Below are 12,939 nucleotides of genomic sequence, written 5' to 3'. Positions count from 1 at the left end.
TCATGGTATCATAGATTCCTGTTGGGTAGGTGGATTTTTATAGCTACGGTATATATTGCCATGTCTCATGAATTGTGTGTGACATGCATTTTGTGTTTCATAAATGTGCATCTGTGTTGGTACCACTGACATACAGGATGAAAGTCTTGTATAGAAAGGGACAGAGGACACAGTGGTTTGTTTGTGGTTTCCTTCATTTGACTGTGTAAACTGGTGTGAGCGTAGTCACAGTGTGGTTGAGGGTCGTCTTGGGACTAGTTCATCTGTGTCTCTGTCCCTGGGTTTTGGCTGCATTTATGTGTCATTGTGTCTCATGGTTTCATTGTATGTATGGAAATGTCAGTGGAGGCTGCTGAGGGGAGGACGGCTCATAATAATGGCTGGACGGGAGCAAATGGAATGGCTTGAAACACCTGAAAACCATGTGTTTGCTGTTTTTGATACAGTTCCACTCATTTCGCTCCAGCCGTTTACCATGAGCTCGTCCTCCCCAATTAAGGAGCCACCAACCTCCTGTGTTAAAGGTAGAAGATGAGTGTGTATGACTAACATGCTGCTTCGTCTGTATAATTGTGGAGGCTACAGAGGATGAGTCAGGAGGGAGGGTACATGATAACACTTTAGGCTACTGTAATAATGTAGACTCCTGTAATAATGTAGCCTACTGTAATACTGTAGACTCCTGTAATAATGTAGGCTACTGTAATACTGTAGACTCCTGTAATAATGTAGGCTACTGTAATACTGTAGACTCCTGTAATACTGTAGGCTACTGTAATACTGTAGACTCCTGTAATACTGTAGACTCCTGTAATACTGTAGGCTACTGTAATACTGTAGACTACTGTAATAATGTAGGCTACTGTAATACTGTAGACTCCTGTAATACTGTAGGCTACTGTAATAATGTAGCCTACTGTAATAATGTAGACTCCTGTAATAATGTAGCCTACTGTAATACTGTAGACTCCTGTAATACTGTAGGCTACTGTAATAATATAGGCTACTGTAATACTGTAGACTCCTGTAATAATGTAGGCTACCGTAATACTGTAGACTCCTGTAATACTGTAGACTCCTGTAATACTGTAGACTCCTGTAATAATGTAGCCTACTGTAATACTGTAGACTCCTGTAATACTGTAGACTCCTGTAATAATGTAGGCTACTGTAATACTGTAGGCTACTGTAATAATGTAGGCTCCTGTAGTACTGTAGACTCCTGTAATACTGTAGGCTACTGTAATAATGTAGCCCACTGTAATACTGTAGGCTACTGTAATACTGTAGGCTACTGTAATATGTGAGTGTCATACTGTGAGCACTGGCCAATGGGGAATTCATGTTACGTGAAAACACTCATGCACATTTAAGGTTCTTTCCTGAACAGCAGGGACAGAGCGAACAGGAGCGAGAGGGTTAAATGGTGGACTATTTCAAAGATCCACAGCATCAGAGCTACACCTCTATTGCCTCGGGGATAGAACGATAGCGTTCCCAGACAGTAGTGGATTGCAACCAGCCGTTTGAACACACTGCTGCATGTCGATTTGATCCTTTGAGAGGGAACGCGCGAAGGAGTCAGGGTGAGAGAAAGGGAACGAGGCGTGAACAGCAGATGGATGGAAGGCGTCTTTTTTTTTTTTGCGTTGGCGAAACACTAACGTTGACAGTATGACAGAGCACAAGCGACGGATGGAAAGGGACGGCGCAAACTGTAGACCTCTTGCACGCGAAGTTAAAAGTTGAGTCTACAACTTTGCAATGGCTTCCGGGCTTCTGCCTGCTCACACCAAGTTCAGCAACTCCCAATAAAGCAAAGACTCCCTGTCCCCAGTCATGTGGTACCCGGGTGGGTTTGCACAGTCAGCAGTCGATCGGCGGCACCGCCGTCAGTTTGAGTTTAGTCGAGCAGCTAATGCAGAGAAAAGCAGAACCCGGAATTAGCTCCTGGGATTTCAAACCAGCGGACTCAACCACAGGTCACACAGCGACCAAAGAGCCAGACATCCTAATGGAGCTACAAGACAGCGTGAGTTGAGGCCGGCTGCGTAGAATTGAGACCTTAAACGAACGGAGATGGAGACCCTGTTGTTGTATACGGCTGTGGAGCCAGAGTCAACAGTATGAGCTGAGCTCGGAAAACAGTGCGAATTGAGACCCGGCCGGGCTGTCTAGGATGGAGACCTCAAATGAATTGGAGACACTGTTGTTATAGTACAGTACATTATATGGGTACTGTGGAGTGTGAGGCTACAGTATACATTGGAGCTCTCTACATGAGGCAAAACTGCTGTAATGCATCCGTAAATCTGACAATGAACAGGAGTTCCAGACACGGTAATGGAGCAATGAAACAGCATGGACAACTCTGGCTCCCGCTCCATAACACTACTCCTACCATCTCATAACAACACGGCCATGTCAATCATCAATTGAGAAGAAAAGAAACATGTGGCGATGAGTGGTAGCCAAGATAGCTGGTGCGGTGAATGCTTGAGGAAAGCTCGTGCAGCATTACAGGTGCATTCAGAAGTTCTAATTACTAACAGTGAAGAGTCTCTGCAGCCGTTTCCATGTACATTCCCATGTGCTTCCTGGTGCTAGTCAGCATTATGCTGGATTATGTAGAGGTCTCTCCGGTGCACTCAATCCTTGCCAGTCATGACATCAACTCTACCCTGGTTGTCGGGTGTCTTTGTACGGTGGTGGTCTTGGTATGACATGCCTCAACCCCCCCTTCCCATCTTTTGGTGCAGTGTGATTTCATAATGCGATGCAGTATAGCTGTCTCCCAGATTCAGAAATGCTTTATTTGCATGACAATTAGACCTTCTGCTGCTAAAGAAGTCATGTAGCTTGCACTCTCTCACCCCCCCCCCCCCTTATTATCTCTCAGTGACTACATCATTAAGGAGAAGACAGTGCTCCTGCAGAAGAAAGACAATGAGGGCTTTGGCTTTGTGCTTCGGGGAGCCAAAGGTGAGTGCGAGCCCCCCCTTCCGAAATACCTCTACTCTTCTGTTATTTCACTTTCACTCCTTGCACTTCCTCTCTCACCCAATTCTTCCATAGCATCTCTCGGCCTCCTTTCTCCCCCTACTTTGACACTATTTTATTACTTCTCTCAAATCTCCCTCATCCTCTTGTTCTTGACATCCTCTTGTTCTTGACTTGTTCTCTCCGCAGCCCAGACTCCTATAGAGGAGTTCACTCCGACCCCAGCATTTCCCGCGCTGCAGTACCTGGAGTCTGTGGATGAGGGGGGTGTGGCCTGGAGGGCTGGTTTAAGGATGGGGGACTTCCTTATTGAGGTATGGATCCCTGGAAAAGCTTGTCACCCTGACAGTTTATGCAGGCCTGGTAATCAACGTGGGTCCAACTTTTGTAATCACTATCAAATTGTACATTTGTTAATTTGTTAATTTGTTGGAGTTTGAACTTGTATCGTGTTGAGTGCAGTGTGACAGTTTAGTGTTGTTGACAGCCAGTGTTATGTGTGTGTGTGTGTGTGTGTGTGTGTGTGTGTGTGTGTGTGTGTGTGTGTGTGTGTGTGTGTGTGTGTGTGTGTGTGTGTGTGTGTGTGTGTGTGTGTGTGTGTGTGTGTGTGTGTGTGTGTGTGTGTGTGTGTGTGCTTAGGTTAATGGTCAGAATGTAGTGAAGGTGGGCCACAGGCAGGTGGTCAACATGATCAGACAAGGTGGCAACGCTCTGATGGTCAAGGTTGTCATGGTGGCCCGCAACCCGGAGATGGAGGAGACCAACCTCAGGAAGAAAGGTATACTTTTTTAGTTTGTTCTCTGTAATGTATACAATTCATGTTTAAAACTTAGTAATAATAATGCTTGTTCGCAATACCGTAACAGCTACTGTGTGTATGTTTATAATACAGCAGTAAGCAGTAAGTTTGTTTGGTCCTTGTCCCTTGGCAGTCCCCCAGCAGGCTAAGAGGCTGACTCCTCCTGCCATTGCCCTGCGCTCTAAATCAATGACATCAGAGCTGGAAGACATGGGTAAGACAATAGAAGAAGAAGGGGCTGGGAAGCATAAAAAGCAGGGAGAAAAGGAGAAGAAAAGGATTGTTCACGTTAGAATTCTGACCCATAGAAAACAACGTTAATTGAAAAAGTCCATTAAATATGAAGTGAGTTGATGCAGGGAAGCTTGGATGTTTCGGGGTGTAGGTAAGATTTCATGTTTTAATTGCCAATGACTTAATGAGGAGGACTGTGGGGATAAATGTCATCCTTCAAGTGAATGTATAAACACTAGGTAAGATGTAGATACAGTGAAGTCATTCACGTTGTGGAAGCTCTACGTTATGCACATAACCTCTGCTCAATGTCTTCTTTTTTTCTGCTAAATCCAATGGACGACTAACAGTGGAGAAAGGTGGGGAAAGGTTGAGTTGTGTGACGTCATTGTCATGGTCGTCATCTTCCTCCTCACCATCATTATCACCATCCCGTCATCAGAGTCATCATCAGTGTTAATGTACAAAATGTACTGTATTCATTCATGTTATTTTGTGATGCTACAGAGATGCCTATAATAGCAGTCTCAGTGTCCTGTTATAGCATAATGTGATAACCTTCTTGTCTCTAATTATGCTGCAGCTGCCTCTCCATGGAAAAAGAAAGCAGGTGAATATCTCTCTAATCATTACCTTAATCAGCCCTTAAGCCTCCATTCAAAATCAGTCTGCTCGGGTCCTGAGAATATATCACCTCTGTTTTCCAGAGTACGAGTCCTCCCAGGTGCCTGATAAGAAGAGGACAGTCTATCAAATGGCACTGAGTAAGATCTGACCTCTGCCCCCCCCCTTTGTGTTTCCAAAAGGGCTATCTTTGAACTGGGTGACAATAATGTGCCGCCGCTTTCAATCGTCTTACGCTTTTGATCTCTCTCTTCCCTCTCTTATATCTTTTATTTCTCACCCTCTCCTCGCTCTGTCGCTCTATCGCCCTCCGTCTTTCAGATAAACTGGATGAGATCCTGGCGGCGGCTCAGCACACAATCACATCAGACGGACAGGGACAGCGGGGTCACGGAGGGAAGAGAGACCGAACCAAGAGCATCGCCCCCAATGAGGTAGTGCATCATTCTTGACATTACCTTACTATGACTGTACCTGCAGGCCCTGGGGATCCTACCCTCAATTCAGTGCTTGTGTCTGTAACGATGTGAAAGAAACCTCACAGAACAGGATATGAACTTATTGCTTCCTCCATATTACACTATATATCCCTTTTACTGCCAATGCACTTTTAATGCGGCATCACTTCCTCCCGTTCTCGGGCATCTCTCCCTGTGCATCTTCCTCCATTGTGTGTCTTGCAACACCTAAAGCCAAGTCATGACCAGTTGGTTGGTGTGATGCCGCCTGGGTTTGGTTACAACCAGGGTCAATATCCCCCCGGCCAGCCTCATGGAGTAATGCTGCGACAGAAATCTATTGGTAAGTCCTACAGATATTATTGCTATGACTGTCCAAAAAGCTACATTCTGACTGTTTGTTAACTGTTTTCCAACCCGATAGTCTGTTTATCTCTGTGTGTCCCTGTTTCAGGTGTGATGGAGGAGGAGAGGCAGTACCTCCATAACCCGGCCATGAAACTGGCCCGTAGTCTGTCAGAGGACATCCCCCCTCCCCCCAACACATCCGCCCCGGAACCCCCCTTATCTGCTGACCCCCATACTGTTTGGAGGGGGGAGCAGTCTGCCCCCCAACCTCCATCCTCCCAGGCCCAGGCCCAGGCCCAGGCCCTCCTCACCCAGCAGCAGGCAGTCCACGCCACCCAGGCAGGCTGGGACAGGGGAGGCCCTGGCGGGGCCAATCAACAGCACGGCATGGCCCCGACCCTCCGGAGAGGAGGAGGACAATACACAGGGGAGCCCCCAGAGGGGACGAAGAGAGGAGGGGGCAAAATGGGGGTGTTGAGGAGGGGCTACAGTAGTGCTACTCCACCCACGAGTGCAGCTCCCAAAACTCAACAGCAACCCCAGCAGCAGCAACCCCAGCAGCAAGTGGCGACCCGGGAGAGGGGCGGAGGGGCAGGCAGGGGTGGGGGAGGCAGGAAGGGCGGGAGGGGCCCTCTAGTAAAGCAGACCACAGTGGAAGGTGGGCTCAGCAGGCACCACCGAGGGGGGCAAGGCCAAGGGGGTAAGCGCTCAGGAGCCAAAGAGAAGAGCTCCATCCCCATCCCCACCATCATCGTCAAGGCCCCCTCCACCAGTAGCGGCAGTGGCCGCAGCAGCCAGGGCAGCAGCGTAGATGCCGAGCATCCGCCTCCCGACACAGGTGACCCTACCTCCGCATCCACATCCGCCTCCCCCGACACCCCCACTACTCCCGTCCTGCCTTCCCCTGTGTCCCCCTTACCACCCCAGCCCCCTGTCTCTTCCGCCATGCCCCCTTCGACTGTCACCCCCCAGCTGCCCCCAAACCTGGAGAATCTGGACTTCACCAACCAGTTCAGGGGGGCCTTCGTGGGGGCAGCGCGCCGGGACCGGGAACGTTTCCGTGACATGAGGAGGAAGAGTGCTTCCTTCTTCCTCTCCTCCGAAGAGGACATCCAAGGGGAGGCGGGGGGAGGTGGAGGGGTATGGACCCAGCCCCTACAGGGGATGGATGTGCCCACCCCCCGCCTCCGCCCCTCCAAGTCCATCGACGAGGGCATGTTCTCTGGGGACAATTACGTCCACTACGCCAGCAGCATGCCCCCTGCCTTCGGGCTGCCTGAGTACCACTCCCCTGTGATGGGTCAGGACGGCCAGCCCAAGTCCGCTCCCTCCAACTACGGCCCAGGCTCTCCAGCCACCACCTTCATCCACCCTCTGACTGGGAAGGTCCTTGACCCCTCATCCCCTCTGGGCCTGGCGCTGGCTGCACGGGAAAGGGCCCTCAAGGATGACCGGAGGACCCGGCGGGAGGAGCGGCACTTTGGCCGGCAGATGTCCAGCGTGGGGGCATTTCCTACCTCTCTCCCATCCCCCACTCCGTCCTTGTTCCCCGCCACTACCTCCCCCGCCTCCCTGAGCCGCCCGCTGTCACCCAGGATATTACGCTTGGGAGGTGAAGGGGGAGGGGAGAGAGTGGAGAGGGACCAGGCGGCCGGAGCAAGAGAGGGCCTCAGAGTTCGCTTTTCAGAGGACAGAACCAACCAGTACCAGACCCAGTATTATCAACAGAGTCCTAGAGACAGGGAGCCACCTGGCACGCCCATGCAGCCGCCCGGCCCGCCGCCTCAGCCTGCACCCCGCAGACCCTCGTTCCTACAGATGGAGAGCAGTGCAAACTCTAGCTACATCCCCCAATACCGCCTACCCGCAGCCCCAGCCCACCCACATGAAGATGAGGGAGAGGGAGGAGTGGGACTGGGGCTCATGGTGCTTCCACCGCCCACCCCCTCCATAGACATAGATGATGAGTTTGTCTTTGTTGACCCCCTACCCCCTCCCTTGCAGTTTGCCAACGGCCAAGGCCAGAGAGAACTGCAAAGGGGATACTCTCAACAGCATCAACACTCAGCTCAACACGCCCCTCTTGCCTTGCCACCCCCGCCACCCCCGCCGCCCCCCCTCCCCTCCCCTAAAGTACCTCCACCAGGAGGCTTCATCTCCAACGCCCCCCTCCCTTCCCCCCAGACTGGGGACTCTGCTGCCTCAAGCCTCACGTCCTACGACAGCGAGGTGGCCAACCTCACCCAGTCAGCTCTGTCTCCCTCCCTCACCTCGCCCCAAATATTCCCCCGTTCCTCCGCCGCCACAGTCGCCTCCGTTTTACCCGCCCCCTCACTCCACAGACCCCAGCCCATGTCCCATGCACACCCCTTCTCCAGTGGCCCCAGCGTACCGGTTAACCCCGCTAATACAGGGGCCCCTGTTCCCCCGATGACCTTGGCACAGGACCGAGGCGCGGCCACCCTCACTACGACTGTGACTTACGCCACCACGATGACCGTGACCGCTGCCGCCACCAGTACCACCACCTCTGCGCCGTCTTCAGACTACAACGTAGCTGGGACCGCCCCCAGAACCACCGTCAGTGCTGTTGACAAGGCAGGCGACCACCAACCGTCCAGGATGAAGACTGGAGACTGGCAGACAGAGACGGTGGTGGACTCTGGGATTGAGGAGCTGGACAGTAGCAGCGACCACCATCTGGAAACGCTGGGAGTGAGCAGACTGAAGGGAGAGAGAGGGGAGGAGGAGGAGGAGCGGAAGGGGAGAGAGTGGGCGGCGAGCACCCGGATCCTTACTTGACTTACTCAGGTGGGCAAACGTTTGAATTGCACCATGCCAAACACACGGCCAACCCCCCTGTGTATCCAAAGACGATGCAGTACAAAGAGGGGGGCATCAAGGACACAAGGGAAGCGTTGCGTCGACAGGCAAGCACCAATCCGCCCTGCCAGAGCGTCCCACAACACCCCCAGAGACAGGCCAACCCAGAGGAGGAGGCCAGGAGAGGAGAGGGAGGAGCAGCGGACGAGAGGAAACAACGCAGACAGAGTCGACCCAAGATGGAGGACAGCTTCGGTTCCACCCTGGCCGCCTGTCTTGAGCGGCCCAACACCCTGGAGCCAAGACCCTTGTCCTGGAGCGAGGGGGTCGACCCGGGGCAGGGCCTGGAGCGAGGCGGGGGTGGGATGTCTGTGGAGGGGCGCAGGCTGCACTCACCCCTATCGGGAGTAAAGGCCAGCATCATCAACGAGCTGAGCTCCAAACTGCAACAGATGAGCAATAAGAGCACGGAGGACTGGAGTCAGTCTGAGATGCGAGGTCCGAGTCCCATTAATCCGAGGTCGCCCACAATGCAAAGGTGAGGCTGTTGTTCTTTCAGGGTTTCACTCAGTGATTCCACGGCACTGCCTACTGAGTACAGTAATCCCTTATATCTTCTCTTTCAGATATTCAGGGGATTTCTCTGCCTCATTTCAGAGCCCCCCCACAGGTCACTCCACTTCCCCCTTACCCACCTCCTCCCCACAGCATCGCCCATCAATCTTCACCCCCAATCTCACTGCCACCCCGTCCGGCTCGCCATCCCACCAGCCCTCACTCCAGCCTAACTGGATCCACTCCCCCTCTCCCCAGATGCCCGCCTCCCCCTCTCACTCCTCCCACCCTCCTCTCTCCCCCACTTACTCCCCCTCTCAATCCCACCCTCCTCTCTCCCCCACGTACTCACCCTATCCCACATCCCCCAAACATCGCACTAAGTACCGTGGAGCCAAGATTTTTGACTTCCAGTGTACCCCTGGTCCAGAGCTGAGGTCATCTATGTCCCGCCGGCGTGCCCCCAGCCCCCTCATCTACTCCACAAACTGCCCCAGCCCCGCCCCTCCCAGACCCTCCTCCCTCCCCATCCTCCCCAGCACCCCTGTCTACAACACCCCCTTTGAGTTCCCCGTTCCCCTAACGCTCTCATCCCCAGGTCACACCCTAGGAGACCCCTACAACCCCTCCACCTCTCCTCTCTTTCCCACAACCCCACAACCTCCCAGCACCCTCTTGGTCTCCCGCTCCCTCTCCCCCACCCAGTTACTCTCCGGCGCATCCTCACCCTCCATGCACCTGCCCCCCTCTCCATCCTGCCTCAACTACCCCCACCTCACCCCTCCTCCCCCAGCCAAGCCCTTCGCCATCAAGCCTCTGTCCTACTGGACCAAGTGGGACGTGGCCGACTGGCTTTCCTACTTGAACCTGGGGGAGCACAGGGAACGTTTCCTGGATAACGAGATCGACGGCTCCCACTTGCCTTCCCTCACCAAGGATGACTTCCTGGACCTGGGGGTGACGCGCGTCGGCCACCGCATGAACATCGAGAGAGCGCTGAAGAAACTGACTGACAGGTGAGGGAAGAACGGCAGAGTCAATGCACAGACAGAGGCAACATGTCAGCCAGGGGGCAAGTGGAAATAAAGAGGGAGAAAAAAGGACCGGATGGAGAAGGAAAGACAAGTGCCTCTTTCCTTCCCTGCGAGCCAGATGAGTCCATCCCCCTTCCCTTTTTAGCCATTAAGCATTTATCCTTAGAGTTCATTTGCTAAGTTATTCCATCTCTCTCCCTCTCTCTCCCTCTCTCTCTCCCTCTCTCCCTCTCTCTCTCCCTCTCTCCCTCTCTCTCTCGCTCTCTCTCTCTACATGTATTTCTCTCTATCATTTAATTGACTACCTTCACTACTTTTCATTTTCTATTTATTCTTATTTCTTGATTTACCCCCCTCCCTCTTTCCTCAGGCTGTTCTCTCCCATGCATGACCCTAGCCCCTCCCCTGAGCCACAGGCAGAGAGTGAAAGATGAGGTGACTCAGGGCTCAGAGAAAGACAGAGAAACACACAGACCGAGATGAGTTCTATAGAAGACCATTGGACACAGACTGTGAGCTGGACAAATGGCGTAAAGGATCACGACGGAAAAGGCTTAAACACACCAGGAGAGATTTGTTATGAGTGGAGGACAATTGTCTATTTACACCCACTGTACAACTACTGATAAATAGGCTTTTAATGAACACATGGACACAGACACACACACACACGGACACACAGACACACACACACACACAGACACACAGACATTTGACTTGTGATTCTCACACTCCATCTGCTGCCTGGCGGTTACAGTACTGGGAGAAATGCTAACAAGAATCTTGAGATTGTAATGCTGCTACCCATACAGAGATGGTAAGCCCATGGATATACTAAAGGTGGTGGTTGGGTACCTCTAACAAACAATACAGGCCCTTTTCTTATCCTGAAATGAATGCGCAAACTCTGACGCACATTAGAGCATGGGATGGGAAGCTGTTGTTGGAATGTCTAAAAGTCCGAATATGGTCCTAAAATGGAAAAGTACATGACATTTTAAGTTAAAGTAAACAGTAAAAAAAAAAAAAAAAAAAAAAAAAAAAAAAAAAAAAAGTAAAATAGTGGACTTTTTATACTGAGGTTAGTTTATGCCCTAATTCCCTAGTGATTTCCCAACAAGCTTTCTACTTATTTTACTAACTCTGAGTAACAATATAGCTTACATGTAAAAATGGATTCACAGATCCAAATCATTAATTTGTTTCGTACCAAGTGCTGATTGCAATCATTCATTTAAAACGGGTCAGAGTATTATTGATAGTTAACCATCCAGATCTGTGTGTAACGACGAATACTCAAAAAATATTCAAAACATATAGTCGTAATTTGTCATTTTTACTATGATAGTTATTATCTTTAGAAAGGCCGTCCGGAGTATGTAGGAGAGGTACAGAGGAGATTCAAATGTTGGTTTGTTTTTTTCCTGAGTCCACAGCCATGACTCTGGGTTTGCTTATGAACTCATGTCATTTTACACTACAAAAGCTGTTTGTCATTCATTCATGATGACGATGTTTACGACTGTACCAGAGATGTGAGCGTCTTTTGTCCCATGTCGACTTTCACACACACACACAGGTGCAGCGATCAACAAAAAAAAGGGCTTTTACTACGTGTCTGTCAGTCTATACGATATGTCTGGTTCCCTAGGCCTTCTCCCTCTGTGAGTGTGTGTCTGTTTGTGTCGATCTATTTGTCAGCCTGCCTGGTTACTCATGATCCTTTCCCCACCCTCTGTCCCTCTCTCATATGCCTTCTCCACAACTCAACGCCAGTTTTCTAACGGTTCCCGAAAATGTAGAGATGTATATTTTGCACCAGTTGACAATCCTAACTTTGCCCTATTTCATAAACTCCTCTCTAGTATCTCAAGAGAGAACTTTTTCACATCCACACATTTCAGAAGAACACTTTCAGACACACACAGAGACACACACACAGAGACACACACACAGAGACACACACACAGAGACGCACACACAGAGACACACACAGAGACACACACACAGAGACACACACAGAGACGCACACACAGAGACGCACACACAGAGACGCACACACAGAGACGCACACACAGAGACGCACACACAGAGACGCACACACAGAGACGCACACACAGAGACGCACACACAGAGACGCACACACAGAGACACACACAGAGACGCACACACAGAGACGCACACACAGAGACGCACACACAGAGACACACACAGAGACACACACACACAGGCTCTTTTAGGTTCCTTTTTTGCTATTGCCTTCAGTGAGATGCACTGTAAGATGAGGAATACACTCAAACTCTGTACACATCCTTTATAGGCCTATATGATATAGTGATAATGACGAGTATGATAACGACGACAACAAAAACATAAATTATAGTATAATTTTAAAACAATTATTACATTAATCATTAGGTATATGTAAAAAAATATATATATAATTTTAAAAAAAATAACACTACAGAATCTCTGTCTTCCAAATAGTGTGAGAAATGATTTGAAGCTACTTGTTTTGTTTTCTCTTTATTTATTGTTTCGGTAAATGCTTTCTATACTGCTCGACTTGTTCTACCATTACCCACTGCATCCTCCCTGTGAAAATCCTACACATCAAAACACACCCTTCACTTCTTTAGGGTTGTTGCCTTTCAACAACCTTCCGACGGAAATGATTGAGCGGTAGTGTAGGAAGCATTAGGTCCTATGTTTTAAAGAGTATTTTAGGACTAGTAAATTAACATATGATGACTATTTACAGTATGAGCAAATGTATGCAGCGATAAGAGGTATTTATGAAGTTATGTTCAAAATGAAATGCAGAAATATACTGATATGATAGAGTTATAACTAAGGTGTTGAAATAAATGCTGAATAAACTATTGAACTCTTATTGATATTTTTTTCCCTCTCTGAATCCAAGGCTTCTAGGTTCACATAAAGATCCAATCTAGACTGCCCTGTTATGATTGACTCTGTTATGATTGACTCATTCTCCCAGCCATAATGTTCTCATGCTCAGGATGAATTCAGATCTGGCAGGAATGAGGAAAAGCCGGCCACA

At 50.0% G+C, this 12,939-nt stretch overlaps 1 protein-coding gene across 1 annotated transcript in view; it reads left to right on the top strand.

Moving 5' to 3' along the window:
- The window catches only part of LOC135504942 (SH3 and multiple ankyrin repeat domains protein 2-like), a 59,137-nt gene extending 46,369 nt beyond the window's left edge, over window positions 1-12,768 (top strand). The window contains 14 exon segments of the mRNA XM_064923891.1: window positions 2,900-2,982; window positions 3,190-3,314; window positions 3,640-3,778; window positions 3,933-4,013; window positions 4,384-4,392; window positions 4,617-4,643; window positions 4,741-4,797; window positions 4,979-5,091; window positions 5,350-5,458; window positions 5,570-8,208; window positions 8,211-8,824; window positions 8,913-9,857; window positions 10,246-10,290; window positions 10,292-12,768. Of these exon segments, the coding sequence (XP_064779963.1) occupies window positions 2,900-2,982; window positions 3,190-3,314; window positions 3,640-3,778; window positions 3,933-4,013; window positions 4,384-4,392; window positions 4,617-4,643; window positions 4,741-4,797; window positions 4,979-5,091; window positions 5,350-5,458; window positions 5,570-8,208; window positions 8,211-8,824; window positions 8,913-9,857; window positions 10,246-10,290; window positions 10,292-10,358 (5,053 nt within the window). The 3' untranslated portion in view covers window positions 10,359-12,768.
- Window positions 12,769-12,939: the final 171 nt, after the last annotated feature.

Source organism: Oncorhynchus masou, chromosome 18 (genome assembly GCF_036934945.1).
Source record: "Oncorhynchus masou masou isolate Uvic2021 chromosome 18, UVic_Omas_1.1, whole genome shotgun sequence".
NCBI classification, from domain to species: Eukaryota; Metazoa; Chordata; class Actinopteri; order Salmoniformes; family Salmonidae; genus Oncorhynchus; species Oncorhynchus masou.
The sequence above is the reverse complement of the archived record's forward strand: the minus strand, read 5'-3'. Positions and strand labels throughout refer to the sequence as shown.